At 42.5% G+C, this 26,025-nt stretch overlaps 1 protein-coding gene across 1 annotated transcript in view; it reads left to right on the top strand.

Annotated features, from left to right (window-relative positions):
• Positions 1–26,025, top strand: part of LOC147692134 (trafficking protein particle complex subunit 6b-like) — a 267,176-nt gene that overhangs the window by 36,271 nt on the left and 204,880 nt on the right. Inside the window, exon 4 of the mRNA XM_086938439.1 lies at positions 15,454–15,571. Within this exon, the coding sequence (XP_086794565.1) occupies positions 15,454–15,571 (118 nt within the window). The remainder of the gene's footprint in view (positions 1–15,453; positions 15,572–26,025) is intronic.

Genomic DNA, 26,025 nt, shown 5'->3' with positions numbered 1-26,025 from the left:
TCTTGCAGAAAAAACCTCGTATAGGATCTCTTTATCTTAGTTTGATGCAAGAATATGGGGATGATCTGGAACAATGCCAGTCGAAATGGGCTAATAAATTAGGCATCCCTGATATTGATATCTTGCTTTCTATTAAATCTGCCTCAGAATGTTTGATTACAGGGATGATGAAATCTCAGCATTTTATGTGTATACATAACCTTTATTATACTCCAAGTAAAGTTGCTAAGTGGAGTACCACCACTGGAACGAATTGTAGTCACTGTGGGTTATTTGCAGCTGATGATTTGCACATGTTTTTTTCCTGCCCCAAACTTAAGGAGTTTTTTCAACAAATTGAAAGCTTTCTTTCTGTCGCTCTTAAATGTGATATTACAGTAACCATGGAGTTGGTGCTATTGAGTACTGAACATACTCCTTCTAGATTAAAGCCAATATCTTATTTCTTATTTATATGTATGGCGGTGGCTAGGGCCTGTATTACCAGGGAATGGATTAGTTCAGATCCTCCTTCATTCTTTACTTGGCGTGAAAAGTTATTGTTTATGTATAATATCGAGTCCGCTATTTATAAGTTAAAGGGGATTAAAAGAAGAGCTCTGGGGGAGAAAATGTGGGCACCTATTGCTGAATGGATTTAATCATATTGTTTGAATTGTATACATTTTGTATAATGTATGTATTTAATGTGGATTTTTCTTTACTATTGTATTGCTGTATTTCCTTGCAAGAAAATAATAAAAATTTAAAAAATTTTTTTTTTAAAACAGCGACCATGTAAAATACTAATTGAAACGCATGCTATGCAAGAACTTGCACAGATGGGTACAAACCAAAAAACTTTAAAAACAGAAAGTGAAATAATTAGCCATGGAAAATCAGATACTTTCACACAAGAAAGGGCCTCTAATGACAAAATAGGCCAAAATGTTAATACGGATTGTAAATCCTTAACGAAAAAATGAGTACAAATAAAAAACAATAGCAACACAGCAGAGCCTTCCCAAAAACTAATTTTTGTGCCAGACTATACAACTAAGGGCAGACTGGATATTTTAAATTGGGGAAACTTAATGAGGCATTTCAAAGAGATCCCAAAATTAAGGAACATCACATCAGCAGATCTCCAAGCAGTAGAATTTCTGCAAATGGAAAAAATAACGGAAACCGAGCTAACCCGTACAACCTGGTCTTGTTCAAATGAAATGGCGGCCCTGATCTACTCAACAAAAGTGTTTTGTGAAGCATGGGGCATATCATTAACACATCCAGAATGCCCAAAGTATCCGTACCCACTATTACATAAAATAGAGGTTCAACAAACAACAGAACCTAACACAAGACCAATATCGTTCTTGAGGGGAGCCAGAAGTACTACTCCCAAAGCACAACTATACCAGGTAAAAAGTTGGAACAAACACGACCCAAGCCCCCCCACGACCAAAACAACAGACAGAAGAAAATCAAGACTGGTCATGGGTTCCCAATTCCTGAACCGACAACTACCGTGATGAAAGCAAAACTTTTTCGAAGGGAACAGTTCATAGAGGCACAATCAATCTTACAAAAGGAAGATGAAATGAGAATCTGTTCATGGAATACTTATGGTTTCAGAGAAATGGGTCAAGATCAGGAGACTTTATCCTTCTTGCAAAGATTTGATATAATCTTACTCGAAGAAACATGGAATCTGACATCCAAATCTAGTATTAGCTACGGAGAACATCACGTCTTGGCAGAAAAAACATCAAACTACGGGCATCCAAGGGGCGGGGGCTTGTCAATATACGTTACAGTAAAACTGGATTGGAAATCATAAGAGCTGGATATGGGAGAAAATTGGTTGCAAGCTTTGAAATTGGAGAGCAAAAGACCCACACATATGAAGCCCTGGCAGTAATTGATTTTAAATATATATCCATCCTGTTAAAAAGCAGAAAAAGGATAGATTGTTTTGCCTGATAAACCTGAGAAAGGCACTGCGAACAATTCATCAAAACTATGAGATGATAATCTCGGGTGATTTCAATAGCAACTTAATAAGGGGAAATCCAAACAAGAGAAAGCGCCAGAATGAGTCCGAGGCCAACGACCTAAAACAAGAACTTGAAATTCTGGGATTAAACATTCTGAACAGAAATGCAAAGGGGGATCAACTGGCTGGCATCACATTTTTTGTGTGGTAATAAACAATCGACCATATATCATACTATTGTCAGTAAGGAACTTTTGCACTTAGTCAACTCCTTTTACATCAATACCCATACGGAAAGCGACCACCTCCCGCAAGATTTGGCACTACATGTTAACCTGTTTCAGAAAAGGAACACAACAGCTTTAGCCAAAATGCTGGAAATATGCAATCAAAGGAGATTAAAGTGGCGCTGAACAAATATCAAACAAATCATGGACACCTTGCACAAATATGTAAACAACACCGGGCCACTGAACGCCCACTTATTAGAACAAGATTGGGAGGCAAAAAAGGTGCATATTAAAAACCTCTAGGAGAAATTACTCTGGGCTAGTAAATTGCCAAATAGCAGTGAATTTTTGGGAATAATAAACAATCTTATAAAGGGAATAGGAACGCACCAAAACGCGGAAATAAGCGAGGCAGCATGGACACAACATATCCACAAATTGTGCAATAACACACAAAATGATAAAAACACGAGGGTGGAAATTGGCTTGGAAGTACCGGAGGAGGAAAAGCAAATTGGAATTTCCATCTGCCCTCCTAAACCAGGAAAATGTGCAATTGGAAGGAGACCTACAGGAATTCAATACCCACAACTCAAATACCCTAATTAACATTAAACAGCTAAAAGAAGAAATACAAAACTTGAAAACGGAAGGCGCGGCAGGGCCAAATGGTCTCCCAAATCAACTTTTTAAACAAGAACCCGATTTTTGGGCCAATTACCTTGCGCCACTTTTTAAACATCTATATCGCAAAAATAAGACCGCAAACTCCTGGAGAGGGAACCTATTTCATCCAATCTATAAAAACGGAAGTCGTACAAAAAAAAAATCAGCACACACATAGCGCTGACGTCAATTCATAGAAACCGGAACTGAAATGAGCCTTTAGTCTCATTTCAGTTTCGCTTTCTATGTGCTCAGGGGGCTATCTCAGCCCCCTGAGCATGTTGAAAGACTGGAGAGGTATCATTGGAAAGGAGAGAATCCCCCCGGTGCATCCACATATTTTTGGGTGGAATCACAGTGCCGGCACAAATGTCCTACCCCACAGCGTTCCCTTCAGTCTCCCGAGTAAAAGGATACCTCACTTGTGTGAGTGGGGCATGGGCCTGTGACTGGGAAGAGCCCAAAACATAAGGATTAAGAGTATAGCACCGAGAATTGTAAGCGCTACATTTTTTTTAAAATACATATTTTGCCAGTTCTGCATTGGAAACCCACACAAGTGAGGTATCATTTTATTGGGGACACTAAGGAGAACGCTGTGGATAGGACATTTGTGCCGGCACTGTGATTCTACACAAAAATATGTGGAAAATGTGTTTTTTCAGCTAAATTTGAGGTTTACAGGTGATTCTGGGTAGGAAAACGTTGGGGCATCCATACAAGTCACACCTCATTGGACTCCCAAGGGTGTCTAGTTTTCAGAAATGTGTGGGTTTGGTAGGTTTCTCTAGATGGCGGTGAGCCCGGGGCCAAAAAAACAGGCCCCGCCAAAAACCAGGTAGTTTTGTTATTGATAAATTTGAAGTCTCCACAGTACAATTTGGGTCATTTCCTGTTGCAGCCACTATGTCTACCCACACAACTGAGCTACAATTTTTATTGGGAGACCTGGGGGAACCCTGGGTGGAAGGAAAGTTGTGTCAGCCCAGTGATCCTACAATTTTCCCACACAGAAATGTGAGAAAAAATTGATTTTTCCAACCAAATTTGATGTTTGCAGGGGATTCTGGTTAGGAAAATGTTTGGGGGACCCACGCAGGCTATACCTTGCTGGACTCCCCAGGTGTCTAGTTTTCAGAAATGTGTGCATTTGGTAGGCTTCCTTAGATGGCCGCCGAGCCCAGGGCCCAAAGCTCATGGGACCCCCCTTGCAAAACCAGGTTGTTTTGTGATAGGTAATTTTGATGTCGCCTCAATAGGTTTTGGGCCCTTGCCTGTAGCGGGTACTTGACTGACCCACGCAAGTGAGGTCCATTTTTATCGGGAGACCTGGGGGAACGCTGGGTGGTAGGAAATTTGTGAATCCACGCAGATTCCAGATCTTTCCCACACAGAAATTTGAGAAAAACGTGATTTTATCAGCTAAATCTGAGGTTTGCAGGAGATTATGGGTAGGAAAATGTTGGGGGACCCACGCTAGCCATACCTTGCTGGACTCCACCGGGTGTCTAGTTTTCAGAAATGTGTGGGTTTGGTAGAATTCCCAAGATGGGCGCCGAGCCTGGGGCCAAAAATACAGGTGACTCCCCTTGCAAAACCAGGTTGATTTGTGATAGGTCATTTTGATATCTCCTCAATACGTTTTGGGCCCTTGCCCATCGCGGGTACTTGGGGTACCCACATGAGTGAGGTACCATTTTTATTGGGAGACCTGGGGGTATGCTGGGTGGTAAGAAATTTGTGGATCCATGCAGATTCCAGAACTTTCCACCACAGAAATGTGAGGAAAATGTGTTTTACTTTTACAAAGTTTGATGGGTGCAAGGGATTCTGGGTAACAAAACCTGTTGAGAGCCACACAAGTCACCCCATCCTGGATTCCCCTGGGTGTCTAGTTTTCAAAAATGTATAGGTTTGCTAGGTTTCCCTTGGTGCTGGCAGAAGTAGGGTTCAAAATCTACTGCTAGGCACTTTGCAAAAAAAAGGACAGGTTTTCACTGTGCAAATGTGGTGTGTCCACGTTGCGTTTTGGGCGGTTTCCTGTTGCGGGCTCCTTTTGTCTTTCACAACCATTTTTCTGGTGGCAATTACCTCGGCAAGGAGGGTAACTGAGCTTCAAGCTCTTAGTTCTAAGCCCCCATTTTTAACCATTCATGCTGAAAGAATGGTTCTAAGGACCAGGGCTGCTTTTCTGCTTAAGGTGGTAACTCCTTTCCATCTGGGGCAGTCCGTTACCCTCCCTACCTTTTATCCTCCCTCTCACCCTTGCAAGGAGGAGGAGAGACTTCACCGCTTGGACCCTAAAAGGGCGGTGAGCTTTTACCTGGACAGGACACGAGAGTTCAGGTTGGATGACCAGCTGTTCGTAGGCTTTGCTGGCTGCAAGAAGGGGAAGGCGGTGCACAAGCGCACGCTCCCGAGGTGGATTATCCTCTGCATTAAGATCTGCTACGCCCTGGCGGGTAAGGACCCTCCAGAGGGTATAAGAGCTCACTCTACTAGAGCAAAGTCATCAACATCTGCTTTGTCTGGGGTTGTTCCAGTTGAGGACATTTGTAAAGCTGCGACTTGGGCCTCCCTCCATACTTTCGCGAAGCATTACTGCTTAGATGCCGAAGTGAGGAGGGAGGGCCACTTTGCGCGTGCTGCCTTCCAGGTTTTTCTGGTATAGGAGAGGGGACACCCTCCCCCGGGAGTGGGGACTGCTGTGGGACTATATTCACAAGGTGAGAAATCCACTGGCAGATGTATCTATCAGAAGAACAAGTTACTTGTAATGTAATGTAATGTAATGTAATGTATGTGTTCTTGTAAAGCGCATTGCTGCCCTGAGGCGTCGTGGCGCTGTAGACCGCTGAGGAACCCGTCCTGGCTATCCCTGTGAGATGGTCCCTACTGGGTATCTCCAAGGTGAAACCAGGCATCCCCGGCGAATGTGGGGGGCCGTTGTAGAGATGAGGCAAGCTAATGCCCAGAGTTGCCGAGTGTGATCCCTGGTTAGAGTAGGCACTGGGGCGAGAATTATCGAGTCCGCTGACCCTAGTCCACGACCCTGCCGCGTCGGTAATTGAACCCTGGTCCCGGGCCGTTCTCTGCTTCCGGGTCTGCCGCCTCTAACCAGTGAGCCACACCACTCCACCTTCGGTAACGCTTTTTCTGGTAGATACAGTATCTGACTTTTGATTTCTCACTGACCCACCCGCCTCCCCGTTGTCCACTCTTCTATTCTTGTATTGTTGTATTGTAAATGTGTATATATATATATATATATATATATATTTATTGTCAAAGGAAATGTTTATTATGTTTATTGCGTATTTTAATTTCCTCCTTTGGTTACACCCAATGTGTGTTATTTTGATATTTGTGTACTGTGCATACATTGTATATTTCTGCTGTCATCGGTCTGTCCTTGTGCCTCGAAGCCACGGAAAAAGGGCGGAACTGATGTCATCACGCCGGCGTGGGCCTAATATGGTGCCGGTGACCTCAGCGGAGTCGCGCACGATGCCGTGCCTCTGTGACGTCGGTCCACGTCGGCACTAAGCTACAAAAAGAATTTCCGAATGCTGCTGACGCAGGGAGATATTTACAAGGTGAGGAATCCACAGGCAGATACTGTATCTACCAGAAAAAGCGTTACCGAAGGTGAGTAACTTGTTCTTTATTTTACATAGTTTGAGGTTTGCATGGGTTTCTGGGTAACAGATCCTGGTGGGAGCCAGACAAGTTACCCCATCCTGGATTCCCCTGGGTGTCTAGTTTACAAAAATGTATAGGTTTGCTAGGTTTCCCTAGGTGCCTGCAGAGCTAGGGATCAAAATCTACTGCTAGGCACATTGTAAAAAATGGTTCAGTTTTCACTGTGAAAATATGTTGTGTCCACATTGCGTTTTGGCCCGTTCCCTGTCGTGGTCACTTGGTCTACCTACACTAGTGAGGTGCCATTTTTCTTGGAAGACTTTGGGGAAATGCTGGGGGGTGGAATTGTGTGGATCCATGCAGATTCCAGAACTTTCCACCACAGAAATGTGAGGAAAATGTGTTTTTTAGGAGACATTTTGGGGTTTGCAAGGGTTTCTGGGTAGTAGAACCTGAAAGAGCCAGACAAGTCCTGGATTCCCCTGGGTGTCTAGTTTGCAAAAATATATAGGTTTGCTAGGTTTCCCTAGGTGCTGGCAGAGCTAGGGTTCAAAATCTACAGCTAGGCACTTTCCAAAAAAAGTGTCCGTTTTCACTGTGAAAATATGGTGTATCAACGTTGCATTTTGGGCTCTTTCCTGTCGTGGGCACTAGGGCTACCCACACATGTGAGGTACCATTTTTCTCAGATGACTTGGGGAATGCGGAGTGGGTGTAATTTTGAGGATCCACGCAGATTCCAGAACTTTCCACCACAGAAATGTGAGGGAAATGTGTTTTTTTTGGGACAAATTTTGAGTCTTGCAAGGGATTCTGGGTGACAGGACCTGGTGAGAGCTAGACAAGTGACCCAATCCTGGATTCCCGTGGATGTCTAGTTCTCAAAAATATATAGGTTTGCTAGGTTTCCCTAGGTGCCGGCAGAGCTCGGGTTCAGGTAGTCACTTTGCAAAACAAGCATTTGCAATGCAATAGGCCTCGCATTAGGAAAGTTTGAGCTATTGGCATTGTAAATGGCACATTTTCTATTCATGTGTTGCTTTTGAAAATAGATACATTAATAGCATTGTCATTTACAATGCCAATAGCTTAAACTTTCGCAAATGTGACACCTATTGCATTTGTAATACAATATGTGTTGAGAGTGAGTGAGTCAGTCAGTCAGTCAGTCAGTGACTGGGAGAGAGTGGGCGAGTCGGTCAGTGAGAGTCTGTTAGTGACAGTGAGTGAGTGAGAGAGTGGGAGAGTCAGTGAGTGAGAGTGGGAGAGTCTGTCAGTGAGAGTCTGTCAGTGAGAGTGAGTCAGTGAGAGTGAGTCAGTGAGAGTGAGTCAGTGAGAGTGAGTCAGTGAGAGTGAGTCAGTGAGAGTGAGTCAGTGTGAGTGAGTGTCGGTGTGAGTGAGTGTCGGTGTGAGTGAGTGTCGGTGTGAGTGAGTGTCGGTGTGAGTGAGTGTCGGTGTGAGTGAGTGTCGGTGTGAGTGAGTGTCTGTGAGAGTGAGTCAGCCATTAATGCAAGGCATTTGCAGGTAGGGTGAGTACTCTGAAGCTCAACTTTCATTGTCACAATGGTTCGAATATACTGCCATTGCCACTGGGTGTTGTACTCATGTCAACATAATCCTGCATCAAATGGCGTTGGCTTTCAGGGATATTTGTGCAGTTTTAAACGTCATAAAAGCAGTGTACAAGGAGTGTGCGTTTTTTTATTTTTTTTATTTGGAGTTTTAAAGATCATTAAAGCAGTGCTTACAAAGGGTGGGTGCGATTAAAAAAAAAAAATGTTTGCTATGTTTACTGTTCAAAAAATAAATATACTTAATATCCTCCGGTGATTGTTAGCTTGGGTGGTTGGGGGGGTCTGAGCACATACTTATAACTCTGTTAAAGATCATTAAACCAGTGCTTACAAAGGGTGTGTGCATTATTAAAAAAGTTTGTGCACTTCTTGTATAACATATATTTGTAGATTGCTTTCATAATATAACTTCCCTTGCAAAGTCACCAAATAATAACTTTTGAAGGCTGAAAGAGGAGAACACCGACATCATGACCAGAACAGCCGTTGAAGTGTGTCTGTTAAAACGTACAACGCGAAAATAAAAATAAAAAGCTCATGTTTTCCACCCACGCCGTGCATCAAAAGGGTCACAACAGAGCGTGGCAGACGTTTGTTCCGAACTGGAAATAGAGTTTGGGGAACAGCTGTGCAAGACCTATTGCATTTGAAATGCTTGTTAAGCTATGCGTCGAAATCTCTGAATATTCTGCTGTGCCTTATTGTATGAAGTAAAGCATATACCCAGCATTTCTTGGTGCTAAATGGAGCATTATTAACTACAATGACTTCAAAGAGATTGTTGAAGGCAAACGTTGGTGGCAGCAGAGGCTAATAATGTGCACATCATGCCCCCAACTCAGCTAAAATGTTTTAATTTTAAAAGTATTACATGTGTGGTGGTCCAGTAACTTGAAGAAGCAAGAGCTTGTTATTAAGAAAAGTGCACATTCCAATGTATTTGAGTGATTTGCATGGAAATGTACGCAATTTTAAATCTGTTGTCATCCTTCTATGAAATTAGCACAACTGCTTAAAGCGTGACCACCATAGAAGCCAGGACCCCTGCCAACTTCTAATGCTGTGGACTGCAGATTACTTGGAATAGTCTACATGCAACTGTTTAAGTTGCTAAGCAGAACTAATTCTGTATGGAATTGTAAGACGCCTTGAGAAAGGCATCTCTAGGATTAGGCATCAACACTACAAGGTAATCACTTGGCAAACTACTTAAGGGAAAGCGCTACTGGCATGGTGTTGAGCAGTGTGCCCTGCTGCCCCATGTCTCAGCCAGCCACACAAGAAGCATGGCTTTAGAGCAGCCAGGTAATAGTGCCTTGTTTGAATGCCACCTCTTTTGTAAAGGTCTCTGCTGGGGGGACATCAAGGAACTACCGTGTGATAAGTTCATTAGCATGTATTAAACATTTCTGTTGCCAGTCACTGCTGCTTATGATGATAGAAATTCTGAGAAGGGAAAAGGCCATTTTGGATGTTTTAGAACGGGCCAAGATAAAAAAAATCTGATTGCATCACAGAGTAGATCGGCAGTTTTTCGGTTAAGTGAGTAGACCTCTTGCTTTTATGCTCTCCTAAGCAGCATATCTACCTCTGGAATCTTCAAATCCGTTTCGTTAAAGGAATCCTAGCTCATATGAGGCCATGTGTACAACTCCGTTTCTAGTGGTTCCAGTCCGTGCCTTGTGATGCTCAAGTTGGTGTATTCCTAGGCAATTAAGTAGAGCTAATAAAACGACCCAAGAACACGTAGCTACTGAAATATTTCTCATAAATGTGGCTGTTGGAGAAACGCTGTCACATGAAGCTGTGATTCACGTTAAGGAGTTGGAGGGTAGAGAAGGTTGCGGGCTGCGTTGCTGGCCCATTGCTGAGTCGGAGATATGCGCTCACTAAGCAAAGCACATTCAGGAAAAGTTGCTAAGGGGCGCTCCTTAAGTCATAGTTTAGAAAAAGAAATCAATGTGCAAGGAATGGTGCAACATTCTCACAGTCGCCTGTAGTCGTCCTTTAGAATGTACTTCCAGCCCCTCTGTGAGATCTGAGCCCTATTGCCTTTGCCTGTCTCTAAATTGCTGCAATATATCATCGACTTCAAAAGCTTGTATGTTGACTTTTATTGCAAAGCTGCATGCACTGAGCCCCAGCAAACTCTACTGAATAGGGAAGTAAAACGCACGTAGACCAGCAACAGCCTGGCCTGGGTAAATTGGCACGAGGGTAAATTGATATTATTATTTTATTTTTACAAAGACATGCGTAAAAAAAAGCTACAAAAAAGGTGGGGTATCAGCGGGATTTGTGTAAGTAAATGGAGAGGGAGGGAGAGAGTTGGAAGAGATAGTGAAAGAGGCAGAAACGTGGAGAGGAAAAGAAAGAGCGAAGGGAGAGCGTGCAAAAGGAGACTGGGTTGAGAAAAGGATAGGAAAGAATGGGTGTCAAGCGAGAGCAGAAAAGAGTGAGACATAGAGACAAGAGGAAAGAAGAAGAAAGGAGGGCATCGAAAAGGAAACAAATCTGGAGGAAATGGCTGGAAAAGAAGATGATACGAGGGAGGAGCGAAAATTAAGGAAAAGCGGGTGGGGGAGAAAAGCGTATGAGAGAAAAGAGATAGAAACCAAGGCAAACAAATGGAAAGCAACAGAGTTTGTCAAAGAAAAAAGTGGAAAAGTGAGGTGTTAAAAGCCTGTTAATGAGGGGAAAGAGAAGGATGTTATTGCGAGTGTTACATCGCGTTTTTTACATATAATTTAAGGTCGGACACTGTTGTAGAAGCAGCCATGGGCAAGAGACTGCCCGCTGGTAAAAAAAGCCTGTTAATAAGGGGAAAGAGAAGGATGTAAGCACGAGCCTTTGAAGTCTGATGCGAGGCAAATGGTGGTTTGTGACATGGCTGGGTGGGCGGGGGCGGGGGAGCGGGAATTATTCCTTTGAAGTCTGATGCTGAGGCTCTGGGAGCAAATGGCAAGCGCGCGCACGTCGCACATGCACTGTCCAGAATCCGCATTCAAAAGCCCTCTTGGTAAACTTTCCTGGAGCAGCTCTCTATATCTCTCGCATAGCGATTGCTTACGCATACGATAGTCGAGACCTAAAAAGGGTCAGTTTTCACTGTAAAAGTAAAGTGTGTCCATGTTGCATTTTGAGCTGTTTCCTGTTGCGGTCACTAGGCCTACCCACACAAGTGAGGTACCATATTTATCGAGAGACTTAGGGTAATACAGAATTGTAGAGCAACTTTTATTACCTATTAACTTTCGATGCATTTCTGCCTTCCAAATGAAAGACGATGTGTAAAAAAGAAGTCACTTTGAAAAATGTCCTATAGTTCTCATGCTTGTATGTGTACTCACAATTTCGGAAATGTGCACATATCTACTGTTTCTAAACTCTATATTTTGTTCCAATTTCAGAAATACATAGGTGTCTTTCATACCGATTTTTCCATGTATATATTTTCCCAAATTAATTGCTGTGTACCCGGTACATAACAAAAAAACTATTGCAATACGCTGCTCAGTTATTGGCTCTGGGTTTGTCGGGTTCTTGGTGAACCTACAAGTTCTATAAATCCCACAACCAGAAAGGTCCAGCGGATGTAACAATATATGGCTTTCAAACAGCAGTCATAATTAGAAGTTGTTACAGGTGAAAACCTTGGCACAAATGGCTGTTTCTTTTCAACTAATTGTCAATTGTTCCTATATTCAACTGTTAGTTTCTATAAAGAAACCTTGAAGGATCTACACAAATGACCCCTTGCTGAATTCAGAATTTTGTTTACTTTTCAAAAATGTATAGCTTTCCAGGAGCCATTATTGCTTTCCCATTTCTACCATTAACTGGAAAAACGTTGAAAATACAAAAAATTGGTAAAGTAGGCTTTGTCCCAGTAAAATGACAAAACAGTTAAAAAAATGTTGGTTTTCTGACATAAGTCTGCTTGTCCCTTAAAGCTGGGGAAATGGTGATTTCAGCCCCTCAAACCCTTTGTTGAAACCATTTGAAGGAAAACAAAAACTGACGCTTTCATTTGCAGCACTGTTTTTCCAATTTTTCCCAAAAGGTCTAAATGTAGCTATATTTTGGCTAATTTCTGAGTCCCCTCCTGGGAAATCCACAAACCCTGGGTACCTTTAGAATCCCCATGATGTTGGAAGAAAAGGACGCAAATTTGACGTGAATACCTTTATGTGGTCAAAAAGTTACAGGCACCTAAGCGCAAACTACCCCAAAAAGCCAAAAAAAGGCTTAGCACGGGGGGAGGCCTAGCAGTGAAGGGGTTAAGTAAAGAAATAATATTGTTTGTAAATATAACTACAATCTACCTCGCTCCAATCCACCTCACTCCACTCCAATCTACCATGATCTGCCCCACTCTAAACTACCCAATTCAAATGTATCCTACTCTAACCCACCCTAATCTACCCCACTTCACCCTAAGTTACCCCGTTCCCTCCAATTTACCTCAATTCACTCCGCTCTATCCAGATCCCCCCCACTATAGCTCTTTCCCAATCTACCTCATTCCATTCCAAATTATCCAACTCCACTCCACCCCTGTCCACCCAACTCCACTGTACCACAATCTACCCCACCACCCTCTACCCAACTCCACTCCAATCTACCCATAATGACCCCACTCCAAACGACCCCAATCTTCCACGCTCCATTCCAATGTACCCCACTTCACTCTAATCTATTCCTTTCCACTCCAATCTACCCCACTCCACTCTAATCTAACCCCACTCCACCCCTCCACACCAGTCTACCCCATCCCCACCCTAATCTACTCTACTCCACTCCAGTCTACACCACTCAAATCCACATTAGTCTACCTACTTCACTGTACACCAATCTATCCCACTCCACTCTATCCCACCCCAGTCTACCCAATCCAATCGACCACACTCCAATGTACCACACTCTACCTTAATCTACCCCGCCCCAATCTACCCCACCCCAATCTATCCCACCCAATCTATCCCACCCCAATATATCCCACCCCAATCTACCCATTCCAATCTACCACACTCCAATGTTCCAAAATTTACCCCACCCCACTCTACCACACTCCAATCTTACCCAAACCAGCCCACTCTGCTCCAATCCACCCCACTCTATCTACTCCACTCTACCCCAATCTACCTACCTCCCTCCAATCTACTCCAATCCACCCCCACCCCACTAACTTTAAGCCATGCTTAACAGCAGCCACACTAGTGTACCACATGGCTAAAACACATCGCCAAACCTAATAGTTGTTGTAATGGCGAGACCCATTGGCTTTGCCAATGTTGGTTTTTTGAAGAAAACTTGATAATGGGTTCACTTTATCTATACAAGAGAGAATAATTGTACTAATGTGCAGTAATGTAATTACAAACATATTTATTGCATCAGCATAGTTTAAGTATCGTAGCAAAATAACCAGGTGGTAATTACGCATTTAGAAATCCACAAACTGAAAATTACCCCAGTTACAAGACCATTAAAAATACCATAAAGAATTTCCAGCAGCAACGGGCAAGGGATGACCAGTTGTAATGAGCAAAATTGCAATTGACAAACTTGCAAAAAAGTGCATATGCTTTATACCCATACCATTATAAAACAAACATTACCTGATTTTACAATGTACTGTACCACCCACATGTGCTGCATAATGCCACCTCATATGGCACACCGCAGTAACATTAAAAATCTTGTACCACACTTTCTTTAGCATCGATTAGCTAAGGCCAAGTGTTAAAGTCTAGATTCAAGGGTATTCAGTTCTGGGGTGTGGAATTTAATAAAGTATGTGCTTGTCCATGGGACGGGTTGCTTCATAAATCTACTTTTCCTGTTAAATCATTTGTAGCACTGCGACAAATTAGGGCAGCAATCTCATTATATAAGAACTCTGATAATAGCGTCTCTGATCATGCCACGGCAATGGCAGAAGTAAAACTCTTTCTTGGGTTGAGTAAAAAGTGGTTGGAGGACGAGTGAAAGTGTAAACGCTCAACAGATTTTTGCATGAGCAATTCCACACAAGCATTATGCTCGTGCTAAAATGCAGTTCACAAATATTTTTTCTGAGCACGATTTCATGGCCTACTTCTGTAAATTCTTGTGAATTCTTGAAAACCGTAATTCTGCGCGGATGCAAGGACATATACCATGGGTGCACTTTTGTGACTTTCTTTAAGAATTGACCCCTACTGAGGTCTGGCATTAACCAAGACATTTGGTTTTTCGAAAAAATTCTATCGCCTGGCTTCACTATGAGAGATAGCATTCTGCTCTTCCACAAGGAGCATATCGGCACACAAAGTAGTTTTCTTTGTGCCAGGAACTACTGTGTGGCTGTGTAATTTTAGAGCTCAAAACATATTTTAACTTTTTGCCAATCTTTATTATAATGGTGAGGGCCCAGCAGCTCCCACTACAAAAATGTGTTACAAAAACCATGTCAAAACAAGCCACAAATTGACAAGATCTAAAGGCTAACCACTATTGTTGGTGTTTATTTTCATGTTTCCCTTTTTTATCTAGTATTATGGGTGTCTTTCATAGATTCACATGCATGAATCTATGAAAGACACCAATACTGGATAACTGCAGTTACAGGTAAGTAACGCATTTCTTATTTCTTAAACTGGTTACGCTGATTTTTCTTTATGAATTTTTGGGGGAAATACTAGCATGCTTCCACGCATTTTACTAAATGATTCTTCAAACCAATGACACCTAAACTTTCACAGTACTTTTAGCACAACGTTTTGTTTCCCAATTGCATTTTCTGTGAACATTTTATTTTGGAAGTAAAGACAAGCAATGAATCGGCAATGTTGCTTTCGAGATTCTGCAAATATTGGCATCTAATCACCTGCAAGGTACATGGAGGGGCCCCCTCCGGGCTAATTAAGGAGCTCTCTAGGCAGAGTACTGTGATGAGGGGGCCCCCTGAAACTTGGGCCCCGCATCGCGGGGGCCTGTGTTACGCCACTGGGTTGGGCCAACTTGTCGTGAGGACAAAATAAACATGAAACTTGGTGTTCTTGACCCCAAACAATATGTCTTTGGCAGTGTGCTACAGAAATGCCACACCCCTGATTAAGTGTCCCTGTGAATGTGGTAACAATATTACATCATGTTGGGATTACCAAGGGTTTTAACTCCAAGCTCTGAATGAGCAATCGGGTGTGAAAGAGAGGAGAATACCTTTGCATTTCTCTTTTTACTCTTTACCCATGCATCAATGCTTTGTGTGGATGTTTGTAACTGAAGTCCAGATTCATAGCCTTGCTTGTTTTTGTTTGTAATAATCATTTAGTTTTTTTGTATTTTATTCTAATACTGTAGTGTCTGATTTTTAATCAAGGTTAACCAAAGATACACCAACTTTCAAAGACGAATTGGAGATCCTGAAGTTCATCTGTAAAGATTTATGGACAAATATTTTCAAGAAACAGATTGACAATCTACGAACAAACCATCAGGTAAACTCTTGGCGTTATTGTGTGCAGAATTTCCTGAAATAAAGGACAATTGTATGTTTTGTTTTAATTTCCTCCCGCCCACTGCTAATCTGTTTTCCAAGCCATACATTTTCAGGCCTCTACGTAATTATACAGTGCACCCTAGACCCTTTTTGTTTACACTAGCTTTTTCTTTGTTGTGGTAAGGACAAGAGTCCCATCTGGTCCCTGACATTTTTGGCTTTTCACCCAAAACAGTTTGAGAGGTTGCTGATCCCTTTGAATCCCCACACTTTATATTGTGGCTTAAGGACTAACTCTTCCGTGAACCCAGAGAGGTGAGATGCCCATTTGCTCTAGTTCTAAGATGGTGCCGATCTCACTCTTTAAGTTGTGCCCCTGCTGATAGTCCTAGTTTTGGTATCTAGTGTCTCCTAGGGTCCCCCCGGGTGGGTGAGGTGGCAGAGTGTTACTTACTGACCTCCCTGTGTAATTTCAAGTACAGATGTTTGAGGCAAAGAGTGTGTGTGTGAGTGTTTTTATATTACACAGTGAGGGTCACCACTGTGTAGTTGTAGTTCATACTTAGCTGCCAAATGAAGAGCCTTGAGGTGATCCATCAAGCGGGGACCGAGGAAAAAGGAGGGGCAGGGTTCCTAATCCCAATTTCCCCCATACGATTTACCAGGGGTGTGGAATTTAATCAAATATCTACTCGTCCATGGGGCAGGTTACTTCATAAATCTACTTGTCCTGTAGTGCTGTGACACATTATGGCAGCAATCTCATTATATAAGAGCTCTGATATATCCTCTCTGATTATGCCAGTGCTGATGTCATAGTAGTGTTTGAATACTTGCAATCACCTTATTTTGCCACGTTTCTGCAGATCTACATACTGGGGCTGAAGGTAGTGGTAGGCAAAAGTTCCAGCCTTAGAATGCCCTTTTCAGTCTGTGCAAACCTACTAACTTGCATGTTTTAAGGGTTTTCAGCAACTCTTCTCTAATCTTTTCCCATACTGAGAAATATTGGAAATTTACTTGTGACAATGGCAGACGTAAGCCTTCTTCCAGAGTTGGGGAAAAACGTGGTTGGAGGGAAAGATTGCTTACAAATGCAGTTCACAAATATTTTCCAAGAGTACTATTACTTGTCCTACTTCTGTAAATTCTTTGGAATTCACAAAAGCCATATAACAGCACTTAATGCAAGGACATGGAACATGGGTGCACTTTTGATACTTTCTTTAATAATTGAGCTCATAATTTTGTCTGTCGTTGAACATGACCTTTTGGGTTTGTTTAAGTTCTGTGTCTCTCTCTCTCTCTGTATCAATGGCTTCACTGTGAGTGGCCGCATTACGCTCTTTCTCAAGGAACACATCAGCACCCAAAGTAGTTTTGTTCAGTGCCAGTAACTACTGTGGCAGTGTGTGCTTTTTATGACCAAAACAAGTTTAGCTTTTGCCAATGTTTATTATAATAGTGAGGGCCTGGCCGGTCTCACACCAATATTGTTTTACAAAAACCATGCCAAAACAAGTCACACATTGACCAAACAAACAAGCATTTGCAATGCAATAGGTCTCGCATTAGGAAGGTTTGAGCTATTGGTATTGTAAATGACAAATTTTTTATTTATGTGTTGGTTTTGAAAATAGCGAAATTAATAGCTTTGTCATTTACAATGGCAAAAGTTTTAACTTTCGCAAATGGGACGCATTTGTAATGCAATATGTGTTGTATTTATATGACTTAGATGTATTTATTTTACAAATAAAAATGGCTTTTATTTTTTTGAATAATTAATACTTAAATAAAATGTATTGTAATTTATAATGGCAATAGTTTTTGTAAATAACTTTTGTGAAGATTATGTTCATTGTATTTTATTGTGATGAAATCCAAGACCAGAAGCAAAATATTAACATTTTTTTGTGACATTTGTGATAAAGATTGAAACATTGAGAGAACATATTTGAACTAGTTGTTGTTGAATGGTTGCACAGATTGATGCTGTGGTGGTGCTGAGTGATGTTGTGGTGGCGACAAGTGATGCTGTGGCGTTCAGTGATGCTGTGGTAGCGCATAGGGATGTTGTGGTGCCCCTAAGTGATGCTGTGGTGCTGAATTATGCTATGGTGATGCGATAGATAGAGGGAGGGCGATAGATAGATAGAGTGATGGGGATAGATAGAGTGAGTGCGATAGATAGACATATAGATAAAGTGTATCTTTGTTGCATTTAATAGAGTGTAAGTATGAGGTGTGTAATTATATGGCACTGAGTGGTGTTATGTGGAGTGTATTTACATTGCATTGAAAAGAGTGTAATTCTGTGGCGTGTAATTATGTGGCACTGAGTGGCAACATAGGGAGTGTATGTTGTATTGAGTACATTGTAATTTTGTGGCATGTAATTATGTGGCACTGAGTGTTACTTGGAGGATACGTTGCATTGAGTGCAGTGTAATTATGTAGCATATAATCATATGGCACTGAGTGGTATTGTTTGGAGTGTATGTTGCATTGAGTGCAGTGTAATTATGTAGCATATAATTTTGTGGCACTGAGTGTATGTCGCATTGAGTGCTGTGTAATTATGTGGCACCGAGTGGTATTTTGAGTGTATGTTCCATTGAGGCAGTGTAATTATGTAGCATGTAATTATGTGGCACTGAGTGGTATTTGAAGTGTATGTTCCATTGAGTGCAGTGTAAATATGTGGCGTGTAATTATGTGCCATGTAATTATGTGGCACTGAGTGGTATTTGGAGTGTATGTTGCATTGAGTGCAGTGTAATTATGTAGGATATAATTTTGTGGCACCGAGTGTATGTTGCATTGAGTTCTGTGTAATTATGTGGCGTGTAATTATGTGGCACCGAATGTGATTTGGAGTGTATTTTGCATCGAGTGCAGTGTAACTATGTGGCGTGTAATTATGTGGCACTGAGTGGTATTTGGAGTGTATGTTGAATTGAGTGCAGTGTAATTATGTGGCGTGTGAGGGTGCAGTGTGTGTGAGGGTGCAGTAGGTGCAGTATGTGCAGTGTGTGTGAGGGTGCAGTGTGTGAGGGTGCAGTGTGTGTGACGGTGCGGTGTGTGCAGTGTGTGTGAGGGTGCAGTGTGTGCGAGGGTATAATGTGTGCGAGGGTGCAGTGTGTGTGAGGGCGCAGTGTGTGTGAGGGCGCAGTGTGTGTGAGGGCGCAGTGTGTGTGAGGGTGCAGTGTGTGTGAGCGTGCAGTGTGGGCAGTGTGTGTAGTGTGTGTGAGGGTGCAGTGTGTGTGGGTGTAGTGTGTGTGAAGGTGCAATGTGTGCAGTGTATGAGAGGGTGCAGTGTGTACAGTGTGTGTGAGGGTGCAGTGTTTACAGTGTGTGTGTGTGTGAAGTGCCCACTATGAACTGAATGTATGCAAGCACAGGTGTACAGGATTTGGTAGTCCACAAGGGATGGCTCTTTGTAACGGAGAGGTCACTAACCTAGGTAGGGGTGAGGCCAGTTTGCCAACAATTAATCATGCTTGGGCCCTAGAGAGCACACACGCCTGAACTGGAGAGTCGCGATTCAGCACATGAAGGAGGATTTTCAAGGGGGATTACTGTTCTTGTGTGGGCTAGACCTCCTGAAGGGCAAAGTGCTTTTAGAAACTCAGAAGCCTCCTACCCTCTGAATACCTGCAAGTTCTAGTAAACACAAGCGCACTGTTTGCCTCGTCTTCTACTAATGGCACATTTCATACAGATCTTAGACCTGCTAACCTGTATGTAAAATTTCACTGTGTGAAGAGGGAGGGGGCAGAGCTTCCTGGCGAGATCTCCCTAAGAGACAATCTGTCCTGCACCAAGCGCCCCACCGCTAACCACACAAACAAAAAAAGTAAAAATTACATACCGGCAGCGCAAGGGGCTTATAAATAAGCCCTCGGTATTTTGATGTTCATGAACAGGTGTAGTTGCGCCAGTACGAAGCTCGGTGTGCCGAGCTCCCACTGAGGAGAGCTGCGCGTGACCTGGAGGCTACAGGCTAGCCTCCCTGCAACTTATAACACAGAGCTGAGTACAAATGTCCACCATCTGCATGAACTGAACTCAGCCTTTCTTTATTTATGGTTGATAAAAGGAGTACCACTGAGCAGGAGGGTACTTCCCATCAGCATTCTAAATTGGCTCAACCTTTCTTTCTTTGCTTTTAATTATTATTATTATTATTATTATTATTATTATTATGTTTTTTTTGCAGTTTTATATAGCTTAAACTTTGCACAATGGCATTAGCGCGCTTTATATGAGAACCAGATTCTGTTACACGTTTTTGGGCAGAATGAGATTAAATAATTTGCCCAGAATCACGGGATCATGAGGCGAAATGGGGGCTCCAGCCTGGTTCCCCAGTTCCAAGCTGGCAGCTCTGGAAATGAGAACCATTCATTTGGCTAGTAACTCCCGTCAGCACGCTGAACCGGGTCAATCTTTATTTAAGTGTTGATGAAATGAGTACCATTGAGCTGGCTAATGACGAGCATCAGCACGGTGAACTGGTTCAATCTTTATTTGTTGATGAAATGATTACCATTGAACTGGCTAATGACGAGCATCAGCACGGTGAACTGGTTCAATCTTTATTTGTTGATGAAATGAGTACCATTGAACTGGCTAATAACGAGCATCAGCACGCTGAACTGGTTCAATCTTTATTTAAGTGTTGATGAAATGAGTACCATTGAGCTGGCTAATGACGAGCATCAGCACGCTGAACTGGTTCAATCTTTATTTAAGTGTTGATGAAATGAGTACCATTGAGCTGGCTAATAACGAGCATCAGCACGCTGAACTGGTTCAATCTTTATTTAAGTGTTGATGAAATGAGTATCATTGAGCTGGCTGATGATGAGCATCAGCACGCTGAACTGGTTCAATCTTTATTTAAGGGTTGATGAAATGAGTACCATTTAGCTGTCTGATAACGGGCATCAGCACGCTGAACTGGTTCAATCTTTATTTAACTGTTGATGAAATGAGTACCATTGAGCTGGCTAATGACGAGCATCAGCACGCTGAACTGGCTCAATCTTTATTTTCAGGTTGATGAAATGAGGGCCGTTGAGGTGGGTTTTAAAGCTCATCGGCACGGTGAACCGGTTCAATCTTTATTTACGGGTTGATGAAATGAGGACCATTGAGCTGGCTAACAACGGTCATCAGCATGCTGAATAGACTCGATATTTCTAATTTACCTGTTGCTAAAACGAGTCCCAGTGAGTTGAGTAGCAGTGCTCCTGAGCACTTAGAGTAGATTCCGTGTGTCTATAGTTACAGGATGATGAGAGGAGTACCAGTGGGCTGGTTAGTAATGATAATCAGCACGCACAGATAACTTAGTCTTTCTTTATTTAAAGGGTGATGAAACGAGAAGCATTGATGTAGGTAGCAACACCCTCGGCACGGCCGCTGAACTGAAGGCTGTGATTGGTCTGGACCGTCTGGATGCTAGCGCTCACTACTTTTGTTTGTTCTATGAAAGCAAAGCATGCAGGTCGGATATAGAGCGGATGGGACAGTTTCCCTGTTTCTACATCTGTGTTTGGGCGAGAGTAGGGGCGGGCATTGATGGCCTCGTTGCTCACAATCTGTGGGGTGTTAACCACTGTTAACGGCCCTTCCCCATATTATGCGTTCTCTTTTTCAACTTGGAGTGGAGGGGTCCTAACGTCAAAGTGATCATTTAATTCTTCCTCGCAGGGCATTAACCAGTTAGAGCTTTGAGCTTCGAAAGAAAAATAGGTTCATTTTCGGCTGTATGAAGAGTTCATATTCTAGTATAAGGAACTTATTTACAGTAACATAGTCGGCTTCCTTAAACTTAGAGTAGTCTGCAGACACATGGTGGATTATCTGGCGACAGTGCACGTACAAGAGATGGGCAGGGTTTAGTGGATGTGCTGAGCCTGGTGTAAAACTGCTGATTCACTAGGCGCTCTGTAGGCACTGGAAGCAGACGCCGGATAGTGACTGTTTGACAGATGAATTGGGAAACTTGAGCTTTAATCCTGGCATGGTGTTCCGCACACTGTGTGATACTGGGCACATTCTTTAACGCTTCGGTTCCGCTCTTTGCCAAGGAACAGCAGCTCTTCAAAACGGGCGTAAATCTGGTGATTGGTGCTAGATGTCATGCCGTTTACTGCTGGATCGTATGTTATTCCCAACTTCTGAAAATGTGGCCCAGCGGTTATTATATGTAAACTAACCGAACGAGCCAAGTCCTAGCTCTACTGCCTGTAACCCTAAACTTGCTATGTGATCTTAGGCACATCGTTAGAACGTAAAGGCTTTGAACCAGTCTTTGTAACAATATTACCCGACTCAAGGGTGCTAGGTTATCCCATCTCGCAGGCCCCACCTGTATGCACGCTCTCTCTCATGCACACAATCTCCCGGTCGCATCATTAACTCAATATAAGCAGTGACTCACACAGCCAAGGCAGACTAAAAGCGGCTACTATCACTTCAACGACTAGCACAGTTCCTCTTGAACCTTCCATCGACTTCCCTCGTATGAGTCATGTTATTTTTATAATAAAAATACGCTTTTATATAACACTGTTATTAGCCCTCAAACATAAAACAAGCATTACCAGGTGCAGCTGGTACTGCCACTACTGCTGGAAGACGAGCAAGAGCCTGAGGCAACTAGCATTGCATTTCTTCACCGCCCGGCCGTCTCAGCTACACAGGATCAGTGACATCACCAACACCGGAGCAGCGCGCGCTAGCAGGGCGGAGTCTTGGAGGCGGCCGAAGGGCAGGGGCTACGAATCCTGTGCAGCCGCCGTCCTGCCCCACCCGTGCACCGGAGCCGCCATCCCCGCAGAACACCGCAGGTCCCGCCGGAGCACTTTTCAGCCTGTCCCTGGTCTGGAGCCTCTGGCCATGTCGCCCCCGCCCGCCCATCCATCGGGAGCCGAGGACCCGGCGACTGTCCCCAACAGCAGCGGTGAGGAGCGTGCGTGTGTGTGCCTGCTCGCGCGTGTGTGCCTGCTCGCTTGTGTGTGTGCCTGCTCGCTTGTGTGTGTGCCTGCTCGCTTGTGTGTGTGCCTGCTCGCTTGTGTGTGTGCCTGCGTGTGTGCCTGCCTGCGTGTGTGTGCATGTGTGCCTGCCTGCGTGTGTGTATGTGTGTGTTTGTGCGCCTCAGGGAATCTGAGGCAGGAGATGGGCACGGCGCCGGCCTGGACGTGCGCGCCCACGAGGTGCAATCGGCGCGTGTCCGAACCCTGTCTCAGATTCCCAGGAGACTGACAACAATATTTGTCGAGCTAGATGCATGCTTCGCATGCGCACTGTAGCTCGACCTAAAAAGCTGACCACCAATTTCATACCTACTGGCTTTGCCAATACTTGTTTATTTTTGTTTCCCATAATCTTATTGAAACTGGTTACACTGATTTTCCATTATGAATATTTTTGGAGAAAACTAGCATGTATCAACACGTTACTAAATGATGCTGCAAAGAAATGGTACCTAAAATTTTACAGTAGTTAAATGTGTTTTTTTCCTGCTTTAATTTTTTTATGTACATTTTATTTTGAAAGCAGAGAATCTTCAATCTTGCTTTCAAGCTTCTGAAAATATTTTCATCAACTTAGAGAGCATTCTGGGAGCATTATACCTAGCTTCATATTGCTAAACTTTGAAAATGTGTGTACACACTTTTATACTGGAACCACTGTCCGTAGTGCAGTCAGAGCTTACAACATTTACTTAGAGCGATCACCCTAATAATAAAATATTTCAATTAAAAAACCATGTATGCATTTTGAACAGCATTAACATATAGACAAAAATATTACCTTAACTGCAGATGGTGTCCTTCCCTGATCCATATTGTGGTACTGTAAACTGGCAGCAAAAGGGGTTGTGCTACATGGGGTTGGGCCTACTTGTCGCAAGAACAAAGTACAGATGAAAACTTGTTGCCCTTGACCCCAAACAATATGTCCTGGGCATCGGGCTATAGGAATTCCACATCCATGATTTTCATAGTAAACTTTAGACAAATGCTACTGCCCAAATGGTTGAATAGAATTATACCAACATTGGCAGAAACCTAGATCTTCACACAGAAACGTGCTTCCTGTGATTTTAGTGTAAATCCGTTCTGTAGTTTTTAAGAAATTAAGGTTCAAAATCTATATAAATCTGGGTGGTTGGGTTAACAGGACACTCACAAGAGTATGGCAAGCATGCACCATCAAATAATAGAGAAATCTCATTCGAGAGAGGGTCTATTTTCTCCTTGCGCTCTGATTGGCTGGCCTCAACCTGTGGAGAAATGTGTCTGCCAGTTGTGTATGGTAAAAATATCTTTGCATTATAAAAAACTCAGAAATTCAGTATAAAAAACAACATTTAAAGTGATGTTATACCTAGGTAAGGTAATCATATGTTACTTTGCATTAAAAAAACAACTCAGAAATTCACTGAAAATAAACAAGTTAAAGTTCCAGTATAGTTGAATAAAACTATGACTTTGAATGTAACATTTGAACATGTAACAAAAACTTTCACTGGTTTTGACTTCACATATTACATCAGTCATGACATGTTTTAGGACATCATTCATAACATCACCCATGACATCGGAAATTATGTAATGGCCGGGGCGCTTGCTATAGATACTTGAAATAAGTATAACTGGTGAATTTCAGTGTTTTTTAGTTTAAATGTTACATTTAAACTGACATTTTCACCTAACTATAACATCACGTTAACCTTTGGGGTTTTCAGTAAAAATACATGTATATATACATACAGATATATTTATAAAGATAAATATTTATTGCTATATTTATACGGTAGTAAAACCTGTTGCGTCTGACTTGTGTTAAAGGGGTTGAAGTAATTCATTGCTTAGGATTACCCCTAAACAAATTTATCATAATATGTGAAAATTTGCAGAATATGAAGTTAACGTCTGCTTTTATTATCAACTGTAAGTGATTTCAAATATCTAAGCTAATTATGATTTGGAGTTTGAAAGAAAGCGATTGAGTGTTTGTCGCAGACAAATGCCTATCCCCACTCCTCCGTTCTACTTTTTCTTTCTTTCAGATTTCCTGGAGGGAATTATGTAGCTTCCTCCTACTGTTGCAATTGAACTGTTCAACCTGAGCCTCTGCATCTAGACGGAGACCCCTTGTATCTCAGACTCATTTATGAAGGCAGAAACCTGATTTCAGTTTGACTGTCAAGCACTTGGTAGTGGTAGTAACCCTTCTGTTGTGATTGTACATTGGTTCTCTGCCATCTGCACATGTTTGTGAATATAAGCTAAATCTGTTCCTTGGTCACTTGTCCTTCAATGGACTTGGACAAGCAGTAAGCAAGACGTTAGTTTGTTGCTAACCTCTATCTAGAGCGTGAATTCATTGCTTTCCCGTCCTTGTGACTGGGACTGGGTCAGAACCCTTTTGAAAATTTGCTTGCCAGCCCTGCTGCTTCTCTTGTGTAGCACAGATGTCCTGTATCTACATTGAGCTTAAAGTAGTAGCCTTAGCCTTAACCTACATTGTCTCTAAATATGAGACAGAGGCAGCTGTGGAGAGTGGCGATTCTTCATACAACCTGCAGAGAGAATCTTTATGCATAAACCTTTATTGCTGCCCCAACGTGCAGCCCTTTAAAGAACAAGCACTCATCATAAAGTAAAATATTTTCACCATCATGTCTAAATTCTAGGATTCTGTGCTCATATACCTTCGTGCAACTTACCACTCAAAGTTTTGGACAATCCTGCTATGAAGTATAAAAAAGATGGCCAGACATAACTTTGTCCTTTTCCAGATATAAATATCTGATGAATAAACCCTGTTTCAAATTTCCAAAACTTAAACATCAGAAACCCTTTTGAATGATAATAAACAGAGAAGAATTGCCCATTTCTCATAAATCTGTCTTAAGGAAAGATAACAATAACTTGGCCTTGAGTCAAAAAGTTTGAATATCAAATTAACATCCCATAGAAAAGTATAGCAAGGTTTAGGGCGTCTCTTAATTTTTATTCGCTTCATCATCCTACATATCAGTGAATCGCTCCCAACCATGATGCTACCTACCAAGGCATGGCCTGCTGAAACACCTGACCTATGGCAATTAATTCTCCTGTACGTGAAACCTGACTGAAATAGTTCAGCTAGATATTGGCCAAATCCATCACAGGAGCTTCCATGGGATCCAAACCCATTCCCATGGCAAAAGGCGGAAAGGCATAAGCCCTTCCTGTGTTCAAAATCTGAACAAAGGGATCAACTGCTAGGGCTTCTGGGTCCAGGCCCCAACTGAAAAACCTTGACACCTGACTTATGAGCCTGCTGGCAAAAAGATCTAAATCTATTTGAACCCAAACCTCCTGAATTTTCATGGAATATTCTGGGTTCAACTGCCAATCACTGAAATCCCTCAGGTGACGAAAA

This window comes from Lissotriton vulgaris, chromosome 9 (genome assembly GCF_964263255.1).
Source record: "Lissotriton vulgaris chromosome 9, aLisVul1.2, whole genome shotgun sequence".
NCBI classification, from domain to species: Eukaryota; Metazoa; Chordata; class Amphibia; order Caudata; family Salamandridae; genus Lissotriton; species Lissotriton vulgaris.
This window is presented reverse-complemented; position numbering and strand designations above follow the sequence as displayed.